The following is a 27,962-nucleotide window of genomic DNA, read 5'->3' as shown; positions in this document are numbered from 1 at the left end:
TCTTCTCTTTTGGAATTGAATGATTCAAGCCTAATCAAGCTCACAACTAACAATTATGAGATTAGTAGGATTAAGATTGCACATCACTTCTTATTAGCAGAGAAAATGTAACTCTCAAAAATTGGGATAAAAAACTGCCAAGCCTTGAGAATTGATTGGAGATCAAGGAATTTGAACAATTTCTTCAAGTTCAAGCTTCTCGTCACACCAGTGGAGTCCAAAGACTAAGGTTGCCTCATTCCACAACCAGGACTAGATTATGATCAAAACCTGATACAGCTTGTAGAACCTCAAAACCTTGTAAGCACTCAACAAGAGTTGGCTCAACTTCATCAATGGAGCTTCCTAACCCGAGCCTTCCATTTTTGCCACAGCCCCATACCCAAAGCTCTCCCTTGGATGTGAGTGCAATTGAATGTGCACGCCCTCCAGACAATGAAACAGGTGTTTCAGATGAGAGGCCCTCAACCACACCAGGGATGGTCTCTGTTCCTGTTCTTCCAAGCTGAAAATTCCGGTTCCATCCCCACGAAACAATGCTCTTGGCCTCACTAATGACTTCAGATGACAGAAGTTTACACACCACTAAAGAATGCCCTAGACCAGATGATATGGACAGAGGCTCAAAACAGTTCATGTCAACTGGTAGCAATCCCAAATCCTCTGTTACTCTGCCCAACTGACCATATGTATTGTCTCCGCCACTCAACAGGGTACCATTACCTGAAAATGAACAGCTGAAGTTGCATTCTTAGTTGCTCACATAAGGGCACATGCATTGCAGCCATACCTCAAGCCAATCACACACATTTGCATAGTCATGTACTTACTGCAGAGAATTAGGGAGTGGTCAAGCCCACAAGCCACATCTGAGATCTTGACATCATTCAGTTCTGGTAGAAGACAAGGCTCCCAGATAATGGGCATGTTTTTCTCTTTCTCGATTCTATCCAAGACTAGCTTTTTTGCAACTTCCAGGGCTGAATCCATGAGGTGTCCCGTTGTTGGAGACAAGCCCTCTGGTTTCATCTCGAAGGCTTCCCCTATCTGGCCTAACCTACCATCTGCAGAGTAACCCCAGCCAAACAATTTTCCGTCCTTGGTCAGTGCTAGAGCATGGCCCCATCCGAGAGAAACCTGCCCAAAAAAATATGAAAATTGACAATTTGTCATTTTTTATATCACAGAGAAATAGATCAGGATTATAAATTTTTTTCTTTTTTGTAGAATGAAATCAAATATTCATTAAGGACTAGAGGTAGGGACTGTACCGCACCAAAGATAGAGAATCTGACAAAAGAAAAGGAGGCATGCCCACAGAGGACAAGGCAGTGGCCTATTTGGCAAGAAGATGAGCAACAATATCTCATGCAATTCAGTTGAAGCACCATGCATGTATGTGTAATGAGTTATATCAAAAGCATATAGAGATAGACCATTGGAAAGAAAAAGGGATAAAGAAAAAAGAGTGGCACTCCAAGGACAACCTAGGATAGGAGGCTAGGACAAGGGGCAACCTTAACAATCTCCTCCCCTTCAAGCACCTCAACCCTGGAAGGTCGGACAGCATCGGTTACTCCTTTTCCAAGACCGAGTTGGCCGCGCTTGGATCTTCCCCACACCCACAATGAACCATCATCGCCAATGGCTGCGGAAATAACACCAGATGCAAATGCAGCCGTGACTCTTACTCCATCCAAGCCCTCTACCCGCTTTGGTTCATTCCATGATTCCCTGATATCCACCACGGGTCCATGACAAAAAGAAAATATGAGAGATGTCCCTGCTTTGCCAGAAATAATTAGAATCTGACCAATCCTAGTCTGACACTCTAAGGAGAGAACTCCATAAGATAACATGTGGCAATGGATATAGACTTACTTCTTCAAGTTTAACGGAAAAAAAACCATGATCATGATAGTTGGAAGTTTTACACTTTTACAAAAGCTGATTCTGATGTTATAAAACTGAAAAATCTTTGAGAAAAATGAAAATGATAAGAGAGTGACCTTACCTGGGATCAGAAAGACCACGACCGAGCTGAGCTTCAAGGTTTCTACCCCAGGCCCAGACCTCTCCTTGAGCAGTAACTGCGAGTGAGTGATAGTGGCCCACGCCAATACTCAATATATCGGAAGGCAGCCCCTGAACCGGTGTTGGCTCATAGGCATCACTGCTCAGTGGGGAACTGGGCAGCCCCAAAGCACCATGGCTACCATCTCCCCAGCTCATCACTGCTCTGCTGCTGAACCATCTGGATACACCCTTCGGAATAGAGAATCTTCTCCCCTTCAATAACAACTGCCGCAATGGCATCCTGTGAAATAGTAGGTATGTTACTTTCTCCAATTCTTGAATTCTGGTCACTAATACTCTCTACCTCCATTAACCTTTAAATACTGCTGAGTGCCGAATAAACCTCCACAACTTGTTAACTGTAAATAAAATAACACGATAACAATTGCAAGATGTAAATGTATATTACTTAAACAACCAAAGTCCTAGGCATTGATCACAAAATCAGGTAATTCGCAGCAATCATGAGACCTGGACCTGAACTCAACTGAATGGTACCTACTGACAATGATCCTTACCGAATTGAGAATTATAAGGATCTACTGACACTGATCCTTAACGAATTGAAGTTTTGAAAAAAGAAATTGTGCCTTATGTTCTAAATTATGTGAAGTTCTTTACAAAGATATAGTAAAAAATCAGCAAGACACATGGCAAATTATTTCAAATAAAGTTTAGCAGGCAATCTTGGAAAATAGCTATACGATTAAATCAAAGACTTGATTGGCATTGGATCTCTCCAACTCAATTGTTTAGAAAATGTCAATTTGCAGATGATCCTCAAAACTTCAGTCCCTTGAGTGACCTCGATAACACTGGAGTTCTTTTGGTTTTGCAGCCATGAGTAGATGATATTAGAAATGTGGCTGTATGCTTTAATATGCTCATGTTATACATTGAAATTATAACATCCCAATATAAAGATTCTTTGCTTCGAAGCTCGTTTTGAAGCATGGCCCCGGGTTGGGAGCGAGGTTGACAGGGAACATATAAAAATTGAAACACAAATTCCTTCACAATAGTAAGTAAGCAAATGCACTCTCATTTCAAAACTGAATCAATGGTATCCACACAAAAATATACGCAGGGGTAGGGACCAGGAGGCCTCCCACAACTCCTTTGTATGTATGTATATGTAATAGAATGAGTTCCAGTCCATGTAGTTTGTTGGACAACTGTCAATCGGTGAGATTGTTGGGTAATTGGCAGTTGGTATTGTCATTGTTGGCAACACAGTGACAGACACACAGACACAGTCAGTGAACACACTCCCACAGTACAGACAGATAGCATGTGTGACTTGGTAGTCCAGGACAGTGGCAGAGTGGACATATGTGACATGGCAGTACACAGTACAGTGGTACACTGATGTGGCACGATAAGTAGATACATGTACAGAGTACAGAAGCAAACTGATACACAGTACAGTGCAGAAAGTCAGTGAGGTGACATGGTGCAGATAGTACAGTGTACATGTCAGCAGGCACAGAGCAGTACTTCAGAGTGTACAGTGTAAGCAGGCATAGGGCAATACAGAGTCAGATGACATGGCAGTTGAGCAGTAGAAGTATCAGCAGTCAAAGTCAGATGTGACAGAGTCAATACAGTGTGGCATGGGTCAGTACAGATGTGTACAGAGTTATGGCAGTGATGTACAGTGAAGTTCTGGTAATATACAGTCACAGACAGTGACTTGGCAGTCCAATGGAAGTACAGTCAAGTTGGCAGAATTACTGAAGCTACCGGACATGTGTGGTGTTAGAAGTTATCGATTAAGGGGTTCACAACACTGTTTACGTGAACAGTGCCGTGAACAGTATTCACTGGCACTATTCACATGAACAGTATTTTTACTATTTGTGATGTATTTCCTTTTATGCCCTTAATAAGGTTATGTCTGATTATATATTGAATGAAGTGGGAGTCTCAACACAAGGTTGTGACTCCCAAGTTACAGCTCTCGCTCTCTTCTCCTCTCTTCTCTTCTCTTCTTCTTTTCTTTTATTATTTACATGGTATCAGAGCTCGATCCTTAACACCAATTCGAGTTTGATATCCCTTCATCCAGCCCAACTTCTTTTCTTCTTTGGTTGCGGCTGGTTTACATCACAGGTCCCGGCTACGCTTAGAGGGGGTGCCCCCCTGGTGTGCTGTTTTTTGGTTCGACTGCAATGAAGACTTGATTGATCAATTAAAATTGATGATCAATCAATTTTTTGGAGGGATCGATTCAAGAGGGATGTTCCATTGATCGATCGGTTCTGTTTTGGAGATTGAATATCAATTTTTTACTAGAATCGATCAAAGTTTTTGCAGAGTTCTTGGAATCGATTTTTTTTATTTTCTTTTTGAGAGTGCTGCTGTTTGGAGGGTACTATTATTTGGAAGGTGTGCTGCTGTTTGGGTCTTCATCTCAAATCGATACTGTTTGGAGGGTACTATTTTTTGGAAGGTGTGCTACTGTTTGGGTTTTCATCTCAAATCGATATTGTCAAGGTTTTGGAAGATCGATTTTGTTTTTTTAAGACTTGATTGTTGATCAGATTTGTTTGCTGATTTCTTTGAGTTCAAGGCTGAGGTTGTATCCTCATCCTCTCATCGGATCACAGAAAATAAATTTACCGGGGCTGCCAATTTTCAACAATGGAAGAAAATTATGCATTTGGTTTTGACTGGTCGTGAACAACATGATCATCTCACTAAGATGAAGCCTGTTGATGATGCTACATGGGACACTGTTAATGCCCGAATTCTCGGCAGCTTCTGAATTCAATGGATAATTCAATTGTTGATCTTGTTACCCACATCGACACTGTGAAGGAGTTGTGGGAATATTTGAATGTTCTCTATTATGGGTGTTGAGAATTAGTGGTAGTTTAGTCATTGTTATTTTGGGTTTTGGGGTTCTATGTTATTTACTTTCTTTTCTGCCTTTATTCGTTAAGTTATATTTGGTAAGGGCTTAGGGGTAATTTCATAATAAACCCCTAACCAACTTACCTCAGATCTGCCCTTTATTATTAATAGAACCCAGGTCCTGCGATAGAACATACAAGCTCTATCGCAGGCTGCCTTCTCTTCCCTCTCGGCAGTGTGCTTCTCCTTTTCTCCTCTTCTCCACTCTTCTGCTGATTAGTTAGCGTCTGATTTGTAACATGGTATCAGAGATTTACTAATCAGTAGAAGAGTTCTCTCTAATCTTCTTCTGCTGATTTCTCCTTTGATTTTCTAGTTTTCTGGTGTGCAGCCACCTGCTGCTGCTTCTTTTTGGTTAATGGATTGAAGACTCCATATACACAAATGGAGTAGTATTTGTGATAGGTTTTTGGGGCTTTGAAGACTCTCCCTTGAAGATTCGAGTGGAGGATGTGATGGGTTCTAATTTCTGAAACCGATAAGCTTTATGTTTCTATTTTCTGAACTCGAGAGAACTGGGTTCCTTCCTTGATTGCTACTGGTTCTATTGGTTGCTGGCTCTCTTTGGTACCCCTTGCTATTGGTTTGTGGCTAGTTGATGATGGATTCTTTGTGATTTGAAGGTTTTTCCTCAGTTTAAACTTGTTTTCTGAAATCGATAAGAGCTCAAGGTTTTGGTTGGGAGATCGAGTGCCTTTCTCTTCAATTGTTGGCTGTTTCCACTGGTTCTAAGCTTGAAGATGGGCCTTCTCTTATTTTATCTGCTGTCTAGTACTCCGAAATTCTGCTATGGTTGGTGACCTGTGCTCCATACTCTATCGTGGTGATGTTTTAAAACTCTACAGATTATTGGTTTCTCTTCCTGGCTTTATTTTTTGGTTTCCTTGTTCCTGCCTTCCTGGTTCTTCTTGCAACCTTTCCTGTTCTATATATTTTTTTTGGCTGTGTATTCAGTCTGTTCCCTACCTCTTGAAGGTGGTTTTATTGCAAGCCTGGCCTCTTAATTCCAGTGCTTGCTGTCCTATCGTGGGGTTCTTGGCTGAAGGTTTCTGGGTGTTCTTTTGGGGTTGATTTTTTGGCTTTTTTTTTTTATCTTTTTCTGTTGGTGCTATGTGAGAGAATAAAACTACTTCAGTTGTTACATCTCAATCTGAAACAGTGAATGTCACTATTACCTCTATCAAGCTGAAAGGGAATTCAAATTAGTTGTTCAGGGCTCAAGCAGTAAAAGTTTATATTATGGCTAAGAAGAAACTCAAGTATATTACCTCCGACCCTCCTGCCAATGATTCAAAAGATTAAGAGGATTGGATGCAAGAGAATGTTGTTGTCTTAATTTGGTTATGGAATAGCATGGAACCAGATATTGCTGCAAACATGATGTTTCACACCACTGCTAAGGGTGTGTGGGAGGATTTGAAAGATACCTATTCACAGGAGAAAAATATGAACATGGTGTATGATCTCTATGAAAAACTCTTTCAGCTCCGTCAGTCAAACAAGCCCCTCCAAGACTACTATAACACCTTTAAGGGTCTTGTTGAGGAATTAAATGTATTCCAGCCACTCACCACTGACATTGACAAACTAAAAGCTCAGAGGAATGAATTTTTTGTGTCTAAATTTCTGGCCGGCCTAGATTCTGATTTGAAGTCTGTTAAGGGACATATTCTTGCTGGAGAAACTATTCCTACACTCCACAACAAAATGAGGTGCCAGAACATAAGAATAGACATTTACTTGAGGTTGACCGCACTATTATGTTCCATATGCATGTTCCAAAGCAATTTTGGTGTGAAGGGGTGCTTACTACCTGTTACCTGATTAATCGCATGCCTTCTTCTGTTCTTGCTGACAAGTCCCCTTTTTCCATTGTTTTTCTAGGTCAGCCTAGTTTTCATTTACCTCCTCATGTTTTTGTGTGTATTTGTTTTGTTCACAATCTACATGCTCATTCTGATAAACTCTCTCCCCGGTCCACGAAGTGTGTTTTTCTTGGATATTCTAGTACCCAGAAAGGGTACAAGCTATGACCCCGTCTCCCATAGGTATTTTGTGAGTGCTGATGTCACCTTCTGGCCCATTCTTATTTTTCTTCCTCCTCCTCTGTCTCTGAGGATGAGTGGCGTGTTGATGCTCCTCCTCCTATCCCTGCTCTTGTCCCATTCTCTACTCCACCAATACAGGTTTATCGGCGGCGTGACAACTAACAAGACAGTACCCCAGGAAGAGATTCGAACAGCTCCACCTATTTCACTACCTCTGCCAACTTCTTCGTCTAGTACAGCTCCACCTTCTTCTTCAACTGATGACTTACCTATTTCCTTGCGTAAAGATACTCGCTCTTGCACTCAAAAGTCCACTGCCTTATATTCTATTGATAAGTATGTGTCCCTTTCTCACTTACCCTCTTCTATTCATACTTTTGCCTTGTCATTGTCTTTCAACCCTATTCCTAAAAATCATATTGAGGCTCTTTGTTTGCCTAGTTGAAAGAAGGCCATGGATTTGAAAATGGATGCTCTCTTATCTCGTCACACTTGGAGTTTGGTTGATCTACCTCCTGGAAAGGAACTTGTCAAGTGTTGTTGGGTTTATACCATCAAATACCTTCTGAATGGTTCTGTTGAGCGGCTTAAAGCCCGTTTGGTTGCCAAGGGGTATACATAGACTTATGGTGTGGACTACTTTGAGACCTTCTCTCCTGTTGCTCGGCTGAATTCTGTTCGCCTTCTTATTTCTATGGCAGTTAATTTTGATTGGCCCTTATTTCAGTTGGATATTAAAAACGCCTTCTTGTATGGTGATCTTCATGAGGAGGTATATATGGTACACCTCCTGGGTATGTTGCTCAAGGGGAGAATAGTACTCGGGTGTGCAAATTGCAGAAAGCAATCTATGGCATCAAACAATTACCCAGAGCATGGTTTGAGAAGTTCAGTGCCACAGTTGTATTGTGCAGTTTTTTCACAATGTTACTCTGATCATTCTGTGTTTGTTCGACTTCATGGTGGCAAGTTGGTTATTCTGGTTGTGTACGTTGATGATATTATTGTTTCTGGTGATGATATGTCAGGCATGGCTGAAGTAAAGGCTTACTTACAACATAACTTTCAGACCAAGGATTTACGTGATCTTCACTACTTTCTTGGCATTGAGGTTGTGAGAAGCAAGAAGGGTATCAGCCTTTCCCAGAGGAAGTATGTTTTAGATTTTTTATTTGATATTGGCATGCTTGCGTCCAAGCCAGTAGATATTCCCATGGATCCTCATCAGAAGTATGGTGTAGATGATGGAGATCCTCTCAAGGATGTGCACCAATACAGGTTTTTAGTTGGGAAGTTGATTTACCTCATTGTCACGAGACCGGACATCTCATTTATTGTTGGTATTCTGAGCCAATTTATGCAAACTCCTCAGAAAGCTCACTGGGATGCTGCCCTTCGCATTCTTCGTTATTTGAAGGGTACTCCCGGTAAAGGGCTGATTTATCATCCTAATCGTCATATGGATTTGGTTGCTTATTCTGATGCAGACTGGGCTGGATCGACAAGTGATCGTCGGTCCACTACAGGTTATTGTACGTTTGTTGGGGGTAATCTTGTCTCATGGAGTAATAAGAAACAAACTACTATTACACGGTCAAGTGCAGAGGTGGAGTACCAGGCTATGGCCCACACTACAGCTGAGTTGATGTGGCTCAGTTCTCTCCTTCTTGAGATGAGATTTCATGTGCCTACGCCAATGAAGATGTATTGTGATAATCAGGCAACTATATATATTGCTCGTAATTTTGTTTACCATGAGCAGACTAAACATATTGAGGTGGACTGTCACTTCGTTCACGATGCCATCTTGAAAAAGCTAGTTGAGACCCCGTTTGTTTCATCTTCAAATCAGCTAGCTGATGTCTTCACCAAGTCGTTGTTTGCCCCTAATTTTCGCATATGTAACAAGCTAAGCATGGGAGACCTATATGCTCCAGCTTGAGGGGGAGTGTTGAGAATTAGGGGTAGTTTAGTCATTGTTATTTTGGGTTTTGGGGTTCTATGTTATTTACTTTCTTTTCTGTCTTTATTCGTTAAGTTGTATTTGGTAAGGGCTTAGGGGTAATTTCATAATAAACCCCTAACCAACTTACCTTAGATCTGCCCTTTATTATTAATAAAACCCAAGTCCTGCGATAGAACATACAAGCTCTATCGCAGGCTGCCTTCTCTTTCCTCTCGGCAGTGTGCTTCTCCTCTTCTCTTCTTCTCCACTCTTCTGCTGATTAGTTAGCGTCTGATTTGTAACAATGGGCAGAACAATCTTTCTCGTATCTACGAGTTGTCATAAGAGTTCTATCGGGTTAATCGGAAGGGTCGCCCTCTGACTTAGTACTTTGCTGATTTTAAGAGGATGTACGAAGAATTAAATTCTCTACTTCCTATTCGTAGTGGCGTGCAGAAGATGCAACACCGAGAACAACTCGCAGTTATGAGTTTTTTTTGTGGTTTTGGAACAGAGTATGATTCTATTTGTTCTCAAATCCTTGGCAGCGACAGGATTGCCTCTCTTGCCGATACTTCTCCCAAGTTTTAAGGGATGCCGTTGAAGGTATTCAACGTTTGAAGACTTGCAACAAAAGTTTCAAACGAAGGATCTGGGAAGATTGAAGTACTTTTTGGGTATTGAAGTTGCTCAGTCAAGGAAAGGAATTTTGCTTTCTCAGCGAAAATATGTATTGGATTTGCTTATAGAAACAGGGATGTTAGGATCCAAGCCTCTGGATACTCCCATGGACCCCAATGTGAAGCTTACAGCTAAAAGTTGTCATATTCTAGATAACCCTGAGAAATATCGAAGGTTGGTTGGAAAATTGAATTATTTGACTGTGACTCGACCTGATATAACCTTTCCTGTCAGTGTGGTAAGTCAATTTTTGTCCTCTCATCGGGCATCCAATTGGGATGCTATTGTTCGCATTTTGAGATATCTCAAGAAGGCTCTAGGGTGTGGTTTGGTATATTCTAATCATAGACATGGAGGTATTGAAGGTTTTTGGGATGCTGATTGGGTTGGGTCTTCTGTTGATAGGTGATCGACTACTGGTTACTGTACTTTTGTTGGAGGGAACCTTGTGTCTTGGAAGAGCAAAAAACAAACTGTTGTAGCTAGATCTAGTGTAGAGGCTGAGTATCGAGCCATGGCACATGTTACCTGTGAATTGATGTGGGTGAAGCAGTTGCTGATTGAACTTGGGTTTGAAAGTATGTCCCCTACGCAGTTATGGTGTGATAACCAAGCTGCTATCCATATTGCATCGAATCCAGTATTCCAAGAGAGAACGAAACATATTGAGGTTGATTGCCACTTTGTTTGGGAAAAGCTAAAACAAAGAGTTATCTCTACAAGTCATGTTCACACAGGAGAGCAACTTGCTAATGTTTTTACTAAGTTTTTTGGGAATGGTAGAATTGATTATATTTGTAACAAGTTGGGCATGATTAACATCTATGCTTCAGCTTGAGGGGGAGTGTTAGAAATTGCCGAATAAGGAGTTCACAACACCATTCACGTGAACAGTGTCATGAATAGTATTCACAGGCACTATTCATGTGAACAGTAATTTTATTATTTATGATGTATTTCCTTTTATGCCCTTAATAGGGTTATGTCTTATTATATATTGAATGAAGTGGGAGTCTCAACACAAGGCTGTGACTCCCAAGTTACAGCTCTCTCTCCTCTCTTCTTCTTCTTTTCCTTTATTATTTACATGTGGCAAGGGTTTATGATGTTTGGTGACATCACAGAGGTTTCCAGATGATACATGTGTTGTGGAGCTCTGGCAGTGACGGACACTGCAGACAGTTCAAATTCAGTGCGAACAATGTTTAGACATGTTGCAGAGGTTTCCGGGCACATATGGCAGATGTTTGCAGTGTTACACAGTGTTTGGCAGTGTATACTGATGAGTTGGAAAGCTCGAATGATCAGAATGTGACATGGCAATGATGTAGGGTCAAATGGCAGTTTGGCAAACATTCTGAGGCATGAGGGCATGAGGGACAGCTTTGACAGCTTTATTATAGTTCTACACAGTGTTTGCCAGAAGGTCAAAGCAGCAGGAGAAGGCCCCATACAGTAAAAGTGTTAAATTCATAGGTGCATGCAGTGACAGCATATGTCCAGAGCCAATTTTGGAAGGTTTAACGGCAGAACTGGGCAAAGTGATCTGCAAGAAAAATGTAGTTTGTCGAGTCCTGGTTATAACGCAACTAGAAGTGCGTCGTTCCAATACCGGATGAGTAAGTTATTGCAATTTTCATATTGTCATGCAGAAAAGGAGCAAATTAGCAGAATTTGGGAAAGTTTGGAGTGCTCTCTGCCAGTTTTTCCTGCATATATGATTTGAAAACAATGAGCAAAGTGTTCCCAAACTCTTATTCTCTCTCCTTGGCTCGAAAATTGAGGCAAAACCTCAGTTTAAGTGTGAGATTCCATTTAAAGGCTTTTGGGTGGCTGGAACAGATTCATAAAGTGAAACCAGGTATTCCAGATAAAGATTTGGACAGCAAATAAGCAGCCACGTCCCAAGATTCCAAATCAGCAATTTCTATGAAGGCACGCCGGTACTCAACGGATTAGGTCACGAGCCTTATTATTGGTCCAGTGCATGATTCTTAGTCCTTCGCGTCACAGTGAATCAGACGGACTATTCGATGTGTTGCGTGCATAGTATACTAACAGAGTAGATTCTAAATAATTGGTTTCTGTCAGCCCGCGTTTACCATCTTCCTAGGCATACTGTGAACCTGTCAGAAGATGCTGAATACTTGGTTCTGGTTGATCCTGCAAGATCGTGACAATAAAGTGCTGTCTGCCTTTTTGAGAGGCGATCGGACAAGCCAGGTTGGAGCCACCATGCACCCCTGTAGTCTCGGTCCTATGTTGAGCGGCTGTACCAAGGTTGTACACAGATTCCAAATAAGAGGTTTTGAACAGCCATGCTTTTGGCCTGACGAAAGCGCTTATTCTGATGTCCTAAATTTCAACCGCCGAATTGATCAAGATCTAACAGTTCTTATTTAAGCCGACCGACCTAGTTACATACTTATGTTCCAGAACACCATGCCGCCGCTTCTAGTGACATACAAAATGTCACAAAAATTCCCGGAAAATTACAATAATGCCCCTAATTGACAATCTAACAATTAAGCGCTTTCATCAGGCCAACAGATTCGCTGCTCTCATGAGTCTCGATCCTGACGCCGATTGTGATGTCGTTGTCTCTCCGGTTCTCCAGGAGTCCTGGGAGATCCTCAACAAAGATCTGCAAACCCCCCCTGCAAATCACCTTTTGCCCCTGCCTCGCTCCCCTTTCCCTTTTGCTAACAAAACCAAGAACCCTTCCACTGCTACACTCCAAGGCCCCACCACTTCTAGCTCTTACCTACCCCCAACGATATCCCTTGTTCCCCAAAAAACCCCGCTGACCTTTCCACGTGGCCCTCCCCAACCAAACCCCTCTCCCCTTGTCCCATCTCACTTAAAACCGTCTTTTGTTGACCCAACCCAACTACCCATCTCCCCAATCCACTTATCTCCACTTTTCCCCTTTAAACCAAACCGGCTGAACCTAGTCGAACCAGTCCCAGCCCCCCTCACCTGTTCAACTGGATCCATCTTGTCCTTGTGTCATCCCTCTCCCACCTCTCCCTTGGTTTGCTTCCCCCCCTTGAAAGAATGCCGTCTCCGGCCCCGTAGTATTCCACCAGGGTCCAGAGTTAGCTCCTCCACTGGTTGGCTGCCCCCTCCCCCCCCCCCCCTCTCATGATCCCTTGGACTATTTGGAACGTTCGTGGGCTCAATGCTCCGGCCAAACAAGCTGAAATCCGTGTCCGCCTTAAGTCCTCCAAATCCCCCCCTTTGCTGCCTCCTTGAAACCAAAGTGCTCGAGTACAATTCGTCTCGCATTGCCTACTCTCTTGCCCCCTCTTGGTCCTTCCTTTCCAACTATGACCACTCCCCCTGTGGCCGAATATGGGTTCTACAGGATCCCACCAAATTTCATATCTCGGTCTCCTCCTCCTCCTCCCAATTTCTCCATCTCACCATTTCAGATCACCTTCACAACCATCTCTTCTTCTTCACCATGGTTTATGCCCTCAACCGCCACCCTGAAAGGATTCCTCTCTGGGATGACATCCAATCCATTTCTTCTTCTGTTCGTTCCTCTCCCTGGGGCATTGGAGGAGACTTCAATGTCATCCGCTATAGCCACGAAAAATTGGGTGGTTCTCCTATCGACCACCAAGCAATTGTAGCTTTTAACTCCTGTCTGGAGGACTCTGGGCTAAACGACCTCAGATGGTCGGGTCTAATCTCCCCTGGCGCTGACAGAGTTGCCTGCAAGCTTAACAGAGTCCTCGTCAATGATACTTGGCTTTACTCCCTTCCTTCCTCTCATGCCTTCTTTGACCTTCCTGGTCTTTCTGACCATTCCCCCATATCTCTCTTTGTCCTTCCTTCCTTTCTTTTAGCCCTAAACCCTTCAAGTTCTTTAACATGTGATCCTCCCACCTTGGCTTTCTTCCCCTTGTCCAAGCGGCTTGGAACATCCCAGTCCACTCCTTCTCGTCCCCTCTCCTTGCCTTCTCTAAAAAGCTCAAAAATGTCAAGGTGGCTCTCAAAGCCTGGAATTCCTCCACTTTTGGCAACATTTCTTCTCGTGTCTCCTCTTGTCCGGACACCCTCTCCTCCATCCAGCTTCGCCTTCAGTCTGACCCCTCAACTCTTCCCTTGCTGACGAGAAAATCCTTGCTGCTTCCGAGCTTGCCTCCTCTCTCTCCCAAGAAGAAAGCTTTCTTAAACAGAAATCTAGAATCAGATGGCTTGAGCTCGGCGACTCAAACACCGCCTTCTTCCACTGCTCCCTCAAAGCCCGCTCCAACTCCAACTCTATTCTCTCTCTTACCTCCTCTGATGGCTCGGTCCTCTCCTCTGTTGATGCCATCAAAGCTGAAGCTGTGAACTACTTCACTGGTATCTTTTGCCCCCCTCCTACACCCATTCCCCCCTTCCTGCTGACCTAATCAACAAATTCCTCCCCCCCACCTCCTCAACTCCCTCAGCTCCATCCCCTCTGACTCTGAAATCACCTCTGCTGGTCGCTCCCATAAGGCTAGCAAAGCTCCAGGCCCCGATGGGTTCAGCATGGGATTTTTTTCCACTTGCTGGGACATCATCAGTGTCGAGCTTATCAGTGCCATTAAGAGCTTCTTCTTCAACCCTCAACAGATCCAAAACATTAACCATACCTTCCTCTGTCTCATCCCCAAGTCCTCTGGAGCTTCGTCCATGTCCGACTTCAGACCCATCTCCCTTTGTAATCTTCTTTACAAGTTCATTGCTAAAATCCTTGCCAACCGGCTCAGCCTTGTCATCGACTCCCTTGTTAGCCCCAACCAATCTGCCTTCATTGCTAGGAGAAACATCTCGGATAATATCATCCTTTGCCAAGAAATTGTCTGAGGTTTCGACCACAAGTCCCACTCTCCGGCTGCTCTTCTAAAAATAGACATCCACAAGGCTTTTGACTCCATCCGTTGGGATTTCATCTCCCAAGTCCTCCTCAAGATGTCCTTCCCCCCCCATTTTTGTCAACTGGATCCACTCCTGCATCTCCACCCCCCGCTTCTCTGTTCTTCTGAATGGCAGTCCTGCTGGTTTTTTCCCTTCCTCTGTTGGTATCCGCCAAGGCTGTCCCCTCTCTCCTTTTCACTTTTGCCTGTCCCTTAAGGTTCTCTCTAGCAGCATCCAGTCCAAAACCGACCTTCACCTCATCTCCCCCATCCCTAAATGTAAGCCTACCTACCTGACTCACCTTACCTTCGCTGATGATCTTATGATCTTCTCCAAGGCTGACCCTCTCTCCATTGAGTCCATCATGTCATCCCTCCACCTTTTTCAGGGCCTTTTGGGACTCCGCATTAACCTGTTAAAGCCCCAAATCTTCCTCGCCGGAGTTCCTGACACCACCAAAGCCCCCCTCTCCTCCCTCACCGGCTTTACCATTAGCACCCTTCCAGTCCGCTACCTCAGCCTCCCCCTCATCCCTGCCAAACTTTCAGCCCACCACTACTCTCCCATCTTGGATCTCCTTCGTAAGAGGTTGCAGCTTTGGAAAGCCAAGCTCTTATCCTATGCAGGTCGCCTCGAGCTCATCAGATTGGTGCTCCAGTCTTGCTACATTTATTGGAGTGGTGTTTTTGGTCTTCTTAAGGCTACCATCAAGGCGGCTGAATTTATTATGTGTGTTTTTCTTTGGAAAGGTGTGGACTCTGTCAGGTTCCTTCATCCAATGAGCTGGGCTTCCCTTTGTATCCCCAAATCTGAAGGAGCCCTCGGGCTCAGGAGAATAAAAAATGTCAACATTGTTGGATCCATCAAGCTCATTTGGAAGATCCTCACCAACAGAACCACCATCTGGACTTCTTGGGTGTATGCTGGGCCCCTTCGTAGAGATTCTATTTGGTCTGTTAGCCCAGGGGCTGACTCCTCCTGGGTTTGGCACAGAATTCTCCAGGTGAGGCATTTAGCCAGGGACGCCATTTCGTGCAGGATTGATGATGGTTCGACCACCTTACTTTAGCTGGACAAGTGGCACCCTTCTGGTGTCCTCTCTTCTATTGTGAGCCCCCGAGATATCTACTCCTCCGGATTGAACAGATCTGCCCATGTTGCTGCTAACATCTCCAAAGGCTCTTGGTCCCCTCGCCCCTCCCCTCCCCCCCCTCGCTGACCTTTGGAGCTCCCTTCCCCCCATCCCCCCTGGGCATCGAGGTAGAGGCGACACCATCTTGTGGCTCCCCTCCCACTAGGACAGATTCAACTCACTCCACTTGGGACTTGGTTAGACATAGAGGGACCCCTTGTCCTTCGCATAGAGTTGTTTGGTTTCGTGGCCACATACCTCAAAATAGCCTCACCGCTTGGCGCGCCCTTGCAAGCTGTCTTCCTACCCAAGCCTTCCTTATTTATCGGTATATTCAGGTCCCACCGCTGTCTCTGTTGGAATGGGGCTGAAGATGTCGATCACCTATTCTTCACTTGCCTCTTTGCTTCCTCCATCTGGACCAGTGTTCTTCACCATTGTTGGCCCGGTCGGCACACTCCTCTTCCTCTCAGCAGGGAATGGATTTGGACCGATATGACATTCGGAGGGAAGTCGATTTGCGACTCGGTTGGCAAGATTGCCTTTTGTGCTACTATCTCCCACATTTGGATGGAACGCAACCTTAGAAGATGGACATCCAACTCCCGCTCTTTCGACATGATTTGGAAGGCCATCTTTTTTTATGTTTCATCTAAAGTTAGATCCCTCCCCCTTATGGATGTGAAGGATTCCCCAAGGAACAGGCTCATTATTGTCTCCTGGGGTCTCCCTACATCCATTTTGCGCCCTAACTAGTTCCTAGTTTCGGCTTGTTTGCCCTTGGGCTTGTATATTCCTTCTTTTTTCTTCGTAATTAAATTTTTATTCATCCAAAAAAAAAAAACTTTAGAAAGCCATAACTTGCTCATTTTAACTCCGATTTGCGAGCTGTTTGTTGTTACGAGTTCACAGAAGAGAGAACTTCGACCCTATGCAAAGAAAAACAAAGAGATCATCACAAAAAGCATGCTTTTCACAGTGGAAGCTTCATTGAAGATTTTCTCAATCCGCATAAAGATGGGAGTGTGTGCAATGTACCAACTGCTCTCAGAAGACAGTCGAGTGTGGAAATACCCAGAGAGAGATATTCTAGTGTTGCAAAAACCTAATTTTCTGTTGAGAAGGGTTTTGATGTTCGAGATGGATGTATGGTTGTTTGAGTGTGTACCACACGTACACATCAAAAAACAGTCGTCAACGGGAATACACAGGTTGAGGTATTCCACATCTGAAAATCCCTATTTTATTGTCTAGAGTTTTGTAATTATTAAAATAAAAAACCTAGACCATGTATGTAAAGGTGAGAATTTCATGTTTATGATCATTATAATGTAAACCTAGCAAGTTGGGACTTGTCTAGGGTTTGGGGATTGTAGACCTTGCCTTTGCGTCGTCAAGGGTTGAAGCAGAAGGGTGTTCCCGATTTGTTGTTGCGACTGAAATACACCATCAGGGTTGTAACTCTTGTACTTGTGTAGGCAAGTGTTGAAGCAGGATAGGGTGTTCCTAAGCTGTAGTTGTAGTTAAAAATTACTACTGATTGAGTAAACGTTGAGACCGGTGTAGGCTTTACTCCGTGGATGTAGGCACATTGCCAAACCACATAAACCCTGTGTCATTGTGGTTTGTTTATCTTTGTTTGGATATGCGAGTATTATAGTGATGACAGGATGGGTGTGCACCTCCCAGTTGGCCTAACCAATTGTGGTTGCGAGGCAGAAGAACACACAGAATTGTAGACTGGTAAAATTGGGGTGCCCAAATTTGTTGGTGTATGTGCCAAGCAAGCAGTGCAGTGTGACGGACAACAGTATTTGTGATTATGCATCCGTATACGTGTGCCGGAAGTTAGACTGCACCATCAGTGTGATTAGCAATGAGATTATGTTGTGAGTGTCATGCTGTGAGAGTTGCTAGATATAATGCCATCGATGTTTGGAATACCAAGGGAGTGTTCGTACGTTTGTTGGAATAAATTTGGAAAGAATCTTGTGACCCTGATTCACCAATATCATAGCTTTAACACCCCCCCCCTCCAAAAAAAAAAAATAGAAGAGAAATTTCCTGGGTCCACCCCTGAAAATAGGAAAAGGCTCCAGAATGTTATGAAGAATTTAGAGAGTAATTCATCATCCAAGATAGTGTTTCAAGGATATATATTGAAACATGAAAACAATTTTCAACATGGACAATTAATCTAATAGGATTCCTCATTAGCTTCACTTGAATGTGGGAAGAAAAAAGTCAAACCATTTTATTAGACAAATTAAAGAATGATGTTTTGAATATTCAAGCCCTTTTACCAGAAAAAAAATTAAAATTTTGTTCCTGCCTCACAAATAGAAGAGGTAAGTCTAATATATGTACACTTTTTCTTTTTTCTAAAAATCCATTATATGAACACATTACCCCCCAAAAAAATTGAGAAGTAAACTGAATGTGAATGATATTAACTAAAGACAAAAATCATGAGTGACTCCTTACTCTTTTTATTTTCTTTTGCGCATGAAATGAGTCTCCATGGTCAAAAGGAACAGCCTGTCCTCTTGCATCTTTCCTTTAATTTAGCAAGCACAAGTTAATGTTTTGTAGACTACCAGTTATACAAAATACGGATGTTACGGTGTTCATTCATAAACCAAAGGAATTTGCCTTGCTGACTTGAAAAGCCAGTAGGGTCAATTGAGGCTAAAATAGGCTATGGAAGTTAAGAAGTTTGGAAAAAGGTTGGAGTTTGATTTTGAGTTGGTAGTGAAAGGTACTTTGGTAGGCAGTTGAATAATATGGTTTTTCTAGTGTTCTTAGAGGTTTTCTTATGTCAGTGGCTGGCTACTAATAGTGAAGGTTCTAGGTAAGCAATGACAGTAAGATAGTGTTAATGGATGACCCAGATACACTAAATTACCTTGGTTCATTATGCACATGTTGCACATGTTGATTATGTTAGGATTTATTTGCAGATTTGTAATGTTCTATCATTATAAATAAAGAGGTGGCCTCTGTCTATTTGACAAACCAAATCATTCTCTTCTTCTTGTTACTCAACTTGGTATCAGAACGCTCAATCCTTTTTGGGAATTTTTTCATCACCGCCGTCGAGGATTCGGCCTCATGGTTCAGCATGATTGACTGAACATGTGTTAATGCATGTCGGACAACACTAACCATTGCTGACCTCTAACCACCCAACCATTATGACTCCGTATTTGTCCAGGGCTATCCCCGCCGCCCTGCTTCTCACCGTCACTGCTCCAGCAGCCCTTGTTGCTTCTGCCTAGGGCTCCCTAAGCCCTGCCGACTTCCGCCTGGCCCTGCCGCAGTCCGCCAGCCTCTGCCAAGCCTCCGCCTGGCCCTGCAGTCCCTCTGGCATCTCTGCTGACCTGCGAAGGCCTTGTTGCTGCCTCGCCTGGCCTCACAGGCCCTTTGCACAGCATTGTCGGCTCCCTGCCACCTTGCCTTGGCTCGACAGCCCTTCTACCACCTCTGCCTGGATCTTCCTAGGCCTGCCAGGCTCTTTAGGACCTTCTGCTGGCCTGCCCAAGTACCGCCAGCCCTTTGCTGCCTTGTGTCGACTTCCATAGCATCTTTCTTGTTTGAATGCTCGATGGTAGTCGCTAGATCATTTTATGTGAGACCTTTTTTGAGGTATTTCTCATCCAACTTGCTGTGCTTATTTTCATGGCACTATGACGGAAGCTTCTGTTACTTCCATTGGTAGTGGGAGTAGCCTCTTGAATCGCCTGGGCACTCCACACCATTCTCTTCAGCCAGGACCCACCAAGTTGAATGGACTTAATTATCTCGCGTGGTCACGCGCTTTCTTCTTACCATTCGTGGTAATCATTTCTCAGGGTACATAACGGGTGACACGCCTTTGCCTACAGAGGCTTCTGCCAAGGAAAATTGGTTAGCAAATGATTGATTATGTCTTTCTTGTTGAATACTATGGAACCAGCCATCAGTGAGGGCCTTGTTCTGTTTCTGCAAAAGAACTATGGGACACTGTTAAACACACTTATGGATAGACCAGTAATTATGCTCAGATCTTAAGGTTCGTTGCCAGGTTTGTGACACCATACAGAAAGATTTGTCATTGCCTGCATATTATCCTGCCCTCACTACTTTATGGCAGCAACTGGACTTCTATCACCCCGTTGCCATGACGAGCCCTACTGATGCAGCCACGTTTGCTAAAGAACGTGAAATGGAATGGGTGTATGATTTCCTTACTGGTCTCAACCAAGAATATGACCCAATTCGGCTTCAAATCTTGAGCAGAAGCGACTTCCCTTCACTTCTTGAGGCTTACAATAAGATTCAACATGAGGACCGTCGTCATTCTGTTATGATGCCTCCTGCTGTTCCCACGCGATCTGCCCTTGTCACAACTCCACAGCCCTCTTTATCTGTGGATACTGCTGGTACGGTTAGCAAGTCTGGTGCTACTCATGAAAATGTGAAACGCGACTATTGTGATCGTCCTCGTCACACTTGGGAGACCTGTCGGAAACTCCATGACTGTCCTAAAGGAGGTGGGAAAGGAGGAAAATCTGGCTCGATTCGTCCCCAAGCTCACTTGACCGAGACTACTGAGGCTTCTACTAGCTCCTCCTCTATGTCTGCCGAACAGCTTGTAACCCAGCTCCAGCGTATGATGACTCAACTTGGTCCTGCATCTTCTATCACGGCACCCTCTACCCCATCTGCCTCTCATTTAGCCCAGTCATGTATTTTTCTCACTTCAAGTGAATCTAGCCAATCTTGGCTTCTTGATTCTAGGGCATCAGACCACATGACCAGCACTTCGGATCTTTTTCATACCTATTTTCTTTGTTCTGGTAAGGACAAGATCCGGGTTGTTGATGGCTCCCTTTCCTCTATTTCCGGTAAAATCACTATTACCTGTACTCCTACCATTTCTTTATCCTCCGTCCTCCATGTCCCTAATTTATTCGCCAATTTGCTTTATATTTCTCGTCTCACTACTGAGCTGAATTGCAGTGTTCACTTTTATTCTACTCACTGTGTTTTTCAGGATCTAACGACAGGGGCAATGATTGGATATGGTAAAGTACGGGATAGTCTCTACAACTTGGATCAAGGTTCTCCACCTTCCTCTCTGCCGGTCTCCGCTAATACTCTTATGTCTTACCCGAGCAGAGAGCACTCTTACTCAGCTCCAGCAGTGGCATCATCGTCTTGGACATCCCTCTTATCATGTTTTACGTCATTTATTTCCTTCCTTAGTTAAACATTGTTCTTTGGATGATTTACATTGTGATGTTTGTGAGTTTGCCAAACATACCAAGTCCTTTTATATTCCTAGTGACAATAAAAGTTTGATTCCCTTCTTTGTCATACATTCAGACTTATGGGGCCCTTCTAAGGTTGTTGCTAGGGGTGGGTTTAAATGGTTTATTATCTTTATTGATAATTATACTCGCTTAACCTGGGTTTATCTTCTTTGGACTAAATCCAAAGCTTTTTCTTGTTTTCAATCCTTCCACAATATGATTCGTAATGTGTTTAATGCCAAAATTAATGTAAGACTAGAATACTAGTCCCAAAAAACCCACAAAAATCAAATTAGCAACAAAACTCAAAATTAGCAGATTAGGGTTCTAAACCAAACCAGCCAAGTGATGGTCACCAAGTAAGGGGAATCTTTGCTCCAAATTTCACCCAATTGTGATGGTTGGATCTTGAGATATGAGGGAAATACCAAATTAGAAGGTTATGGAAAATCTCCAAACAGTGCTGGACTTGAGCTCCAGCCTCCAGTGAAGATTGAGTGAAGTACGAGTAGAGAAGAACCTCTGTTGAAAATCTCAGTCAATTGTAATGACTAAACTGTGAGTTGTGAGCGAGTTCCCAATTTAGAAGGTTAAGGCCTACAGGCCAAACCAGCCGGCAGAATCCTTTCAAACTGGGATCGAGTGGAGGAGGCGGTGAGGAGGTTGTGCGCTCCAAAAATCAGCCAAGTCTGATGGGTATTTACTGAGTTACGATCTCCAAAAGTTACAGCATCAAATCTGGGATTGCAGCGGCAGCAACAATAGGGGAACAGAAGCAAGCTTTGATTGACCTTCTCAAGAGTTGAAGCAGTCTCAACAGCACAGCAGTACACTGGGATCGATGGAATGAAGAGAAGATGGAGAGGAAAGAAAATAGAAGGTTGGGGATAGATGGATTAGGCTCTCACAGCCAGGCTCCTTCAGCCCTTCAAGTCACAATTAAACTTGACAAAGGAATCATAACTTGCAGCAAAGCAGTTTCATTCAACTGTAAAATTGTGGGGGAGGCATTAACAGTCTTTACAATATAAAGACGGCTGTACTTGCACTCAAGTAACAAGAGAATAGAAACTTAACATAATAGGCTAGTAACATGAAAATAGAAACTACTCTAAATAACTGGAACTGAAATAAAAATAGCAACATAATAAAATCTTAACAATCCTAAAGGTGCAGACGAAATCTTCATGTGGTCCCCACCAAAAGATGCCATTCGGCCAGCATTGTACTTCAAAATTTGTTTATGCCCCCATGATCTGGGTTTGAGAGAGCCAACAATTACCAGCCCTATTGGACTGGCCCAACACAAAGTTGGTTGGCTCTATGGCCCATTGAGTTGGTCCACCAATTGGTGAAGTGAACCAGCCCTTCTCCCATGAGTTCCCTTAGTGTATTTCTTGCCAAACAGCTTGGCGTCTGCATCAAAAGTCCAAGTCTTACGTAGTGACAATGGCACTAAGTACATTGATGGATCCTTTCTACAGTACCTTGATTCTCATGGCATTCTTTCTTAAACTTCCTATGTTTGGACCCCTGAACAAAATCGCATCCTAGAGCAGAAAAAATCATCACCTTATTGATGTTACTAAGGCACTGATGTTTACAAATCATGTCCCTAAGTTTCGTTGGAGAGATGTGGTTCTTACTGCTGCCTTCCTTATAAATCGGGTTCCTTCTAGTGTCCTCCACTTCAAAACTCCGGTTAGCCAGCTTCTGGATTCTTCCCTTGCTTCTCACCTTCCCCCAAGGTATTCAGTTGTGTCTGTTTTGTGCACAACTCTTCCCCTTCTCGTTCCAAGCTAGATCCTCGGGTAATTTGTTGCATATTCTGATGGTACTCCACCTCCCAAAAGAGGTACCGGTGCTATCTTCCTCCCATTCGGAAGCTGTTTGTTACCATGGATGTCACTTTTCATGAGACTGAACCTTATTATCAGTCACCTCTTTAGGGGGAGCAACAACTGGAGGAAGAGATTCCTTCTACCACCTCTCTTGTGATTGATATCATTCGTCTTTAGGAGGAGAGGCCTATTCCAAGTAGCAAGGACATCATCACTTATACGCGAAAGAAAGAAAAGCAACTTGCCCCTGCCTGGCCCTATTTTATCATCTCCATCTATGCCTCTTGAGCTAGATCCGCCATAAGCTGATAGTCCCTCTTCAAGTAACATTTTCTCTCCTTCTTTTGATGACCTTCCCATTGTTGTTAGGAAAGGTGCCAGATCATGTACCTTGCACCCTATTTCCAATTTTGTGCCCTACAAGTCATTATCTCCTTCCTATCGTGCCTTTGTTTCCTATTTGTCCTCTATATCTATTCCATAAGGCCAGAAAGAAGCTATCTCAGACCCAAAATGGAAAGATGTTGTGGTAGAAGAAATGCATGTCTTGAAGAAGAATGATACTTGGGAGCTCGTTCCTTATCCTGACGGGAAAAAACCAGTAGGATGTAAATGGGTTTTTACCATCAAACAAAAGGTAGATGGTACTATTGAAAGGTACAAGGTCAGATTGGTAGCCAAGGGATTGAGACAGACTTACGGTATTGATTACCAAGATACCTTTGCTCTTGTTGCCAAAATGAACTCCGTTCGAACAATACTAACTTGTGTTGCAAACCTTGGATGGAACCTTCAGCCTCTGGATGACAAGAATGCCTTTCTAAACAGGGATTTAGAAGAAGAAGTCTACATGGACATCCTACCTGGTTTCAGTTCAGACTCCACAAATCTTTTAATGGCCTCAAGCAGTCTCCTCGGGCCTGGTTTGGCAGCTTCCAAAAGGCTATGCTGAAGTTTGGGTACAGATAGAGCCAGGCTAACCACACCTTGTTTGTCAAACACAAGGAAAAGAAAATCACTGCCATTATTGCTTATGTAGATGATATAGTCATAACGAGCAATGATGATGTAGAGATCTCCCTATTGAAGACTCAGTTGGCAGAAGAATTTGAAACTAAGGATCTTGGACAACGTAAATACTTCTTAGGGATTGAAGTTGCCCGCTCTACAAAGGGAATTTTCATCTCCCAAAGGAAGTATATCCTAGACCTTCTCGAAGAAACAGGTATGCTAGGATGCAATCCTGTTGATTCTCCTATTGAGGTAAATCATCATCTTAGCCACACAGGAGGTGACTCGTCAATAAGGAAAGATATCAGCATCTTGTAGGAAGACTGATATACCTATCTCACACTAGACCAGATATTGCCTATGTTGTGGAAATTGTTAGCCGATTTCTTCATGACCCAAAGGCTCCACATCTTGAAGCTGTATACTGAATTCTTCAGTATTTAAAATCCTCTCCAAGGAAAGGTCTTCTATTCTCTAATAACAGCAGCTTGAAGTTAGAATCATTCACTGATGCTGATTGCGCAGGATCCATAGATGATCAGCGCTCAATCTCTGGATACTATATCTTCTTAGGAGGAAATTTGGTCACATGGCGAAGCAAGAAATAGTCAGTTGTGTCTAGGACTCTAGGTTAAGTGCAGAAGCTGAATACCGAGCCATAGCACAAGGAGTTTGTGAACTACTCTGGTTAATGATCCTTCTCAAAGATTTGGGTGTTACTTCTGAAGATCCTATGAGAATCTACTGTGACAACAAGGCTGCAATCAGCATCGCCTATAATCCAGTTCAACATGATCGAACTAAACAAATTGAGTTGGATCGCCATTTCATTAAGGAAAAGCTTGAAGAAGGCCTTATATGCATACCTTTTGTCACTACTGAAAATCAATTGGTTGATGTTTTCACCAAGCGTTTGACTTCTAAGTCATTTCATCCTGTTGTATTCAAGTTGGGCATGCAAGATATCTATGCACCAACTTGAGGGGGAGTGTTAACAGATGACCCAGGGATCCGTGACCCAGACCCAAATACAATAAAGTCTCTAGGTTCATTATGCACATGATGCACATGTTGATTATGTTAGGATTTATTTCCAGATTTGTAATGTTCTATGATTATAAATAAAGTGGTGGCCTCTGTCTATTTGACAATGTCTTCTTCTTGTTACTCAACTGAAAGGTTTGTAAGTAGAACTTTCGATTGGAATTGAGAAAACGATGAACTTGTACTAATAGTTCAGAATTACCACTCCCTAAAAGTAGGATGTAAGATAAACATTTGGCTCAAATTTCCCATGCTTAGGTTATATTCTAATTTTGCTGAAGAAGAAAAAAAGAGCGCCTGATGCAGAATGATCACCAAATAGGGCTTATTTCTTTAGAAATAGGCCTAGGGTTGGGTTATATCCATGTTGGGCTTTTGTTCCCAAGGGTTTTTTATGTACTAGGCCTCTTTAATGAGCCTAAATTAGGGGTACTTAGGTTGCATACGGGATTAGCCCAATACTTAGTTATTTTTATGTTTTTAGATTGAACCGATTTAGATTTGGTTGCATCCAATTGGTTCAATGGGTCTAATTTAAGTGAAATGTTCCTATTGGCTAATAGGTTCTTATATCCTATTGGCTAGTATGGAATCTTCACTTAAGTTAATTGTTCTAAGTTAGATTCTTTTATTTTTAAGTTAGTAGGGGTAATTAAGTCATTACACTGTTTTAAGTAATTAGTTAGACTTAAACCTCACCCTTCCACGTTTTGTGAAGGAGAGGTATTTAATTTGTAATAGGAATTGGCCTATGGCCTTATTATAAATATAAGAGATCGTGGGAGGCTCCCCACAATTGAAATTTGAATTAAAAGACTGTTTTCTGCGCCGGTTAATCCTGCTGCTACTCCTTGCTCTTCAAGAGTGTTTGCATCCTTGTGGGTACATCAAGGTGGAAGGGTGGGTGGAATCCTGCGACTCCTTACGCCGTGACGGCTGGGAGGGTCTCTCTTCGAAGGTGATTTCATCCTTCATCCCTTAACTTGCTGCCGGTGGAATCCTATAGTAAGTTGAGTTTTAAATTTCTGTTTTTAGTTTCCTCCCCTCCCCCATTCGTTCCCTCTTGTTTTTCTATCTGAATTTCCAAAACCCTAGATCATCTAGGCATTATCCAGCCATCATCCTACCTCTGTTTTACACCAAAATCAGAGCACAGCCTTCCCATACCATCTCCCCCACTCGACCAGACTTGCTGCCCGTTCTGTCCAGCCAAACCCTAAAATCCCTCTTATCCTTTAAACCCTAAAAAACCCTAATTTTCTGCTGGGACATATTCAGCCATCAGAAAACCTCCCTGCTGCAGCCGAACCTTCCCCCTAGTCCCTCTAACACTCGACCTTAAGCCCTGCCCCTGAATCCTACTGTAAACCCTAGTTTTGGCTATTTTCCTAATTTTAAAAACCCGAAACCCTAACCCTAAATCTGCAGAATTTTGAAACCTAACCAAATCCAGATATTTTTATACCATAATGACCCTCTAAACCTGCAGATTAAAACCCTATGAACCCCATTCCCAAATTCCCATCCTAAACCCTAATTTTGCCCTAAAATAGCCCCTAATCAGCCCTAAACAGCAGGCTTGACCAAAGCTTGATTCCAATTGGCTCCTAGTAGGATTATCACCTATTCTAGGACTACATTAGCGCCCCAGTGCACGAGGCTCCCACTACTTCAGGGTCTGGGAGGATCAAATGTACTCAGCCTTACCCCTTGTTTCGCAGAAGAGGCTGTTTCCAAGTTTCGAACCTGCAACTTGGAAACAGCATCTCCTGTGAAGCAGGGGGTAAGATTGCGTACTTTTGCCCCTCCCAGACCCTGCAGTGACTGAAGCCTCATGCATTGGGACGCTCTATTTTGTCAAAATTTGCCGAAGAAAATGCCAGAAAATATAGTCTCAGTAGTCCAACTTCAACCAATTGCCATCAAATTGCATCATTACTCCATAAGGAAAAAGTAAAATTTCGATTCTTACTTCTGCTTAATGGCAGTTAATGCTGGTTACAAGCCTACAACTCTCTCCTTTTTTGTCATGCTAAGTGCAAAGGACTCAAAAGCAGAGACGTTTTTCCCTGAAGATGAAAAAACAAAATCAACATGTAAGGAAGAGCATAAATCAAAGACCCAGATGCAAAAATGCTTTGGATCACAACATAGAAAACCCATTGTTTGAGAACAAAAATAGACAACTCATCAAAAGTGTGGGTCACTGCTACCAATAATTAAGGAATTGGACTTCATCAGCTGATGTCGATCTCTTTGTGAGTTATGGTTTATGTTATTAACAACAATATGGTATGGAGTTGTCGCAGAAGAAGGTAACGATCAAAGTAGTGCATTGCAAAATTACCCAAGCAGCAGGTCACCAAAATAATTGGTTCCTAACATTTCTTAAATCTCAAAAGAATCGTCCCTATCTCATTCAACCTACTCCTTACTCCATAGTTACCCATGGTTCTGCAAACAGGATCACCAAATGATGCTGCTCAAACATCACATATGTTGCAAATTTATTCCCAAACACCAAAATGTTAGTTAGCTGTGGGTATTCAAGATGCCACTTTCGCTGTTTTAAGGTTAACTAGACAAGATTGTTGTATAGGTTTCTACCGGGGATTGGGACATTGGGTTCAATAATTGACGCTACATAGCTTTTGTATTTCAGAATTAAATCATATGCGTTGAACTAAAATATAAACTTTCCAGACGAAAAGTAGCCAGGAAATGCCACAGATTGCTGGAAGATTCCACGTGACCCTCAAGCACAAAGAAGCTAGTGAGGACTTTTAGCAAACACCTAACGGTCTAAGAATTTTTATAGTAAGAAGAGACTTAAAAGAGTGTAGTTGGTTCTCTAACTATTCTATACAAAAGGAAAAGACAGAAGATTGTTAAAGAAGAGAATAGTAGAAACAGGTTAAGACTGATATGAGATGAATCATAGCACCAAAAAAGAAACAAAGATACAATAGGAAAATAGTTGTACCTGCAATAAGAGAAGAGTGAAGGCAGATTCCAGAAATCGTTCTCGCAGAAACACACTTGTTAGAGTCGTTTCCAAGACGACAATGACATGTGGAG

General features: G+C 42.9%; 1 protein-coding gene and 1 long non-coding RNA gene across 3 annotated transcripts; one reads left to right on the top strand and one right to left on the bottom strand.

The window, feature by feature from the left end:
• Nucleotides 1–195: 195 nt before the first annotated feature.
• On the bottom strand, nucleotides 196–27,369 carry LOC122651399 (secretion-regulating guanine nucleotide exchange factor). Of its 2 annotated transcripts, none has more exons than XM_043844781.1 (5): nucleotides 27,232–27,369; nucleotides 2,015–2,317; nucleotides 1,518–1,734; nucleotides 827–1,137; nucleotides 196–737 (listed from the first exon to the last, which is right to left on the bottom strand). In XM_043844781.1, the coding sequence occupies exons 1-5, from the start codon at nucleotides 27,267–27,269 to the stop codon at nucleotides 236–238; spliced, it is 1,371 nt and encodes a 456-aa protein (XP_043700716.1). In that variant the 5' UTR covers nucleotides 27,270–27,369; the 3' UTR covers nucleotides 196–235. The 2 variants fall into 2 exon arrangements, with proteins under 2 accessions (XP_043700716.1, XP_043700717.1); XM_043844782.1 differs by having other exon boundaries at nucleotides 196–723; nucleotides 831–1,137; nucleotides 27,232–27,368.
• On the top strand, nucleotides 8,003–16,976 carry LOC122651400. The gene is made up of 3 exons (XR_006331446.1): nucleotides 8,003–8,013; nucleotides 10,876–10,879; nucleotides 16,886–16,976. It is a non-coding gene; the product is annotated as an uncharacterized LOC122651400 (long non-coding RNA).
• Nucleotides 27,370–27,962: the final 593 nt, after the last annotated feature.

The sequence above is a fragment of the Telopea speciosissima genome, chromosome 2 (assembly GCF_018873765.1).
Source record: "Telopea speciosissima isolate NSW1024214 ecotype Mountain lineage chromosome 2, Tspe_v1, whole genome shotgun sequence".
Classification (NCBI taxonomy): domain Eukaryota; kingdom Viridiplantae; phylum Streptophyta; class Magnoliopsida; order Proteales; family Proteaceae; genus Telopea; species Telopea speciosissima.
The sequence above is the reverse complement of the archived record's forward strand: the minus strand, read 5'-3'. Positions and strand labels throughout refer to the sequence as shown.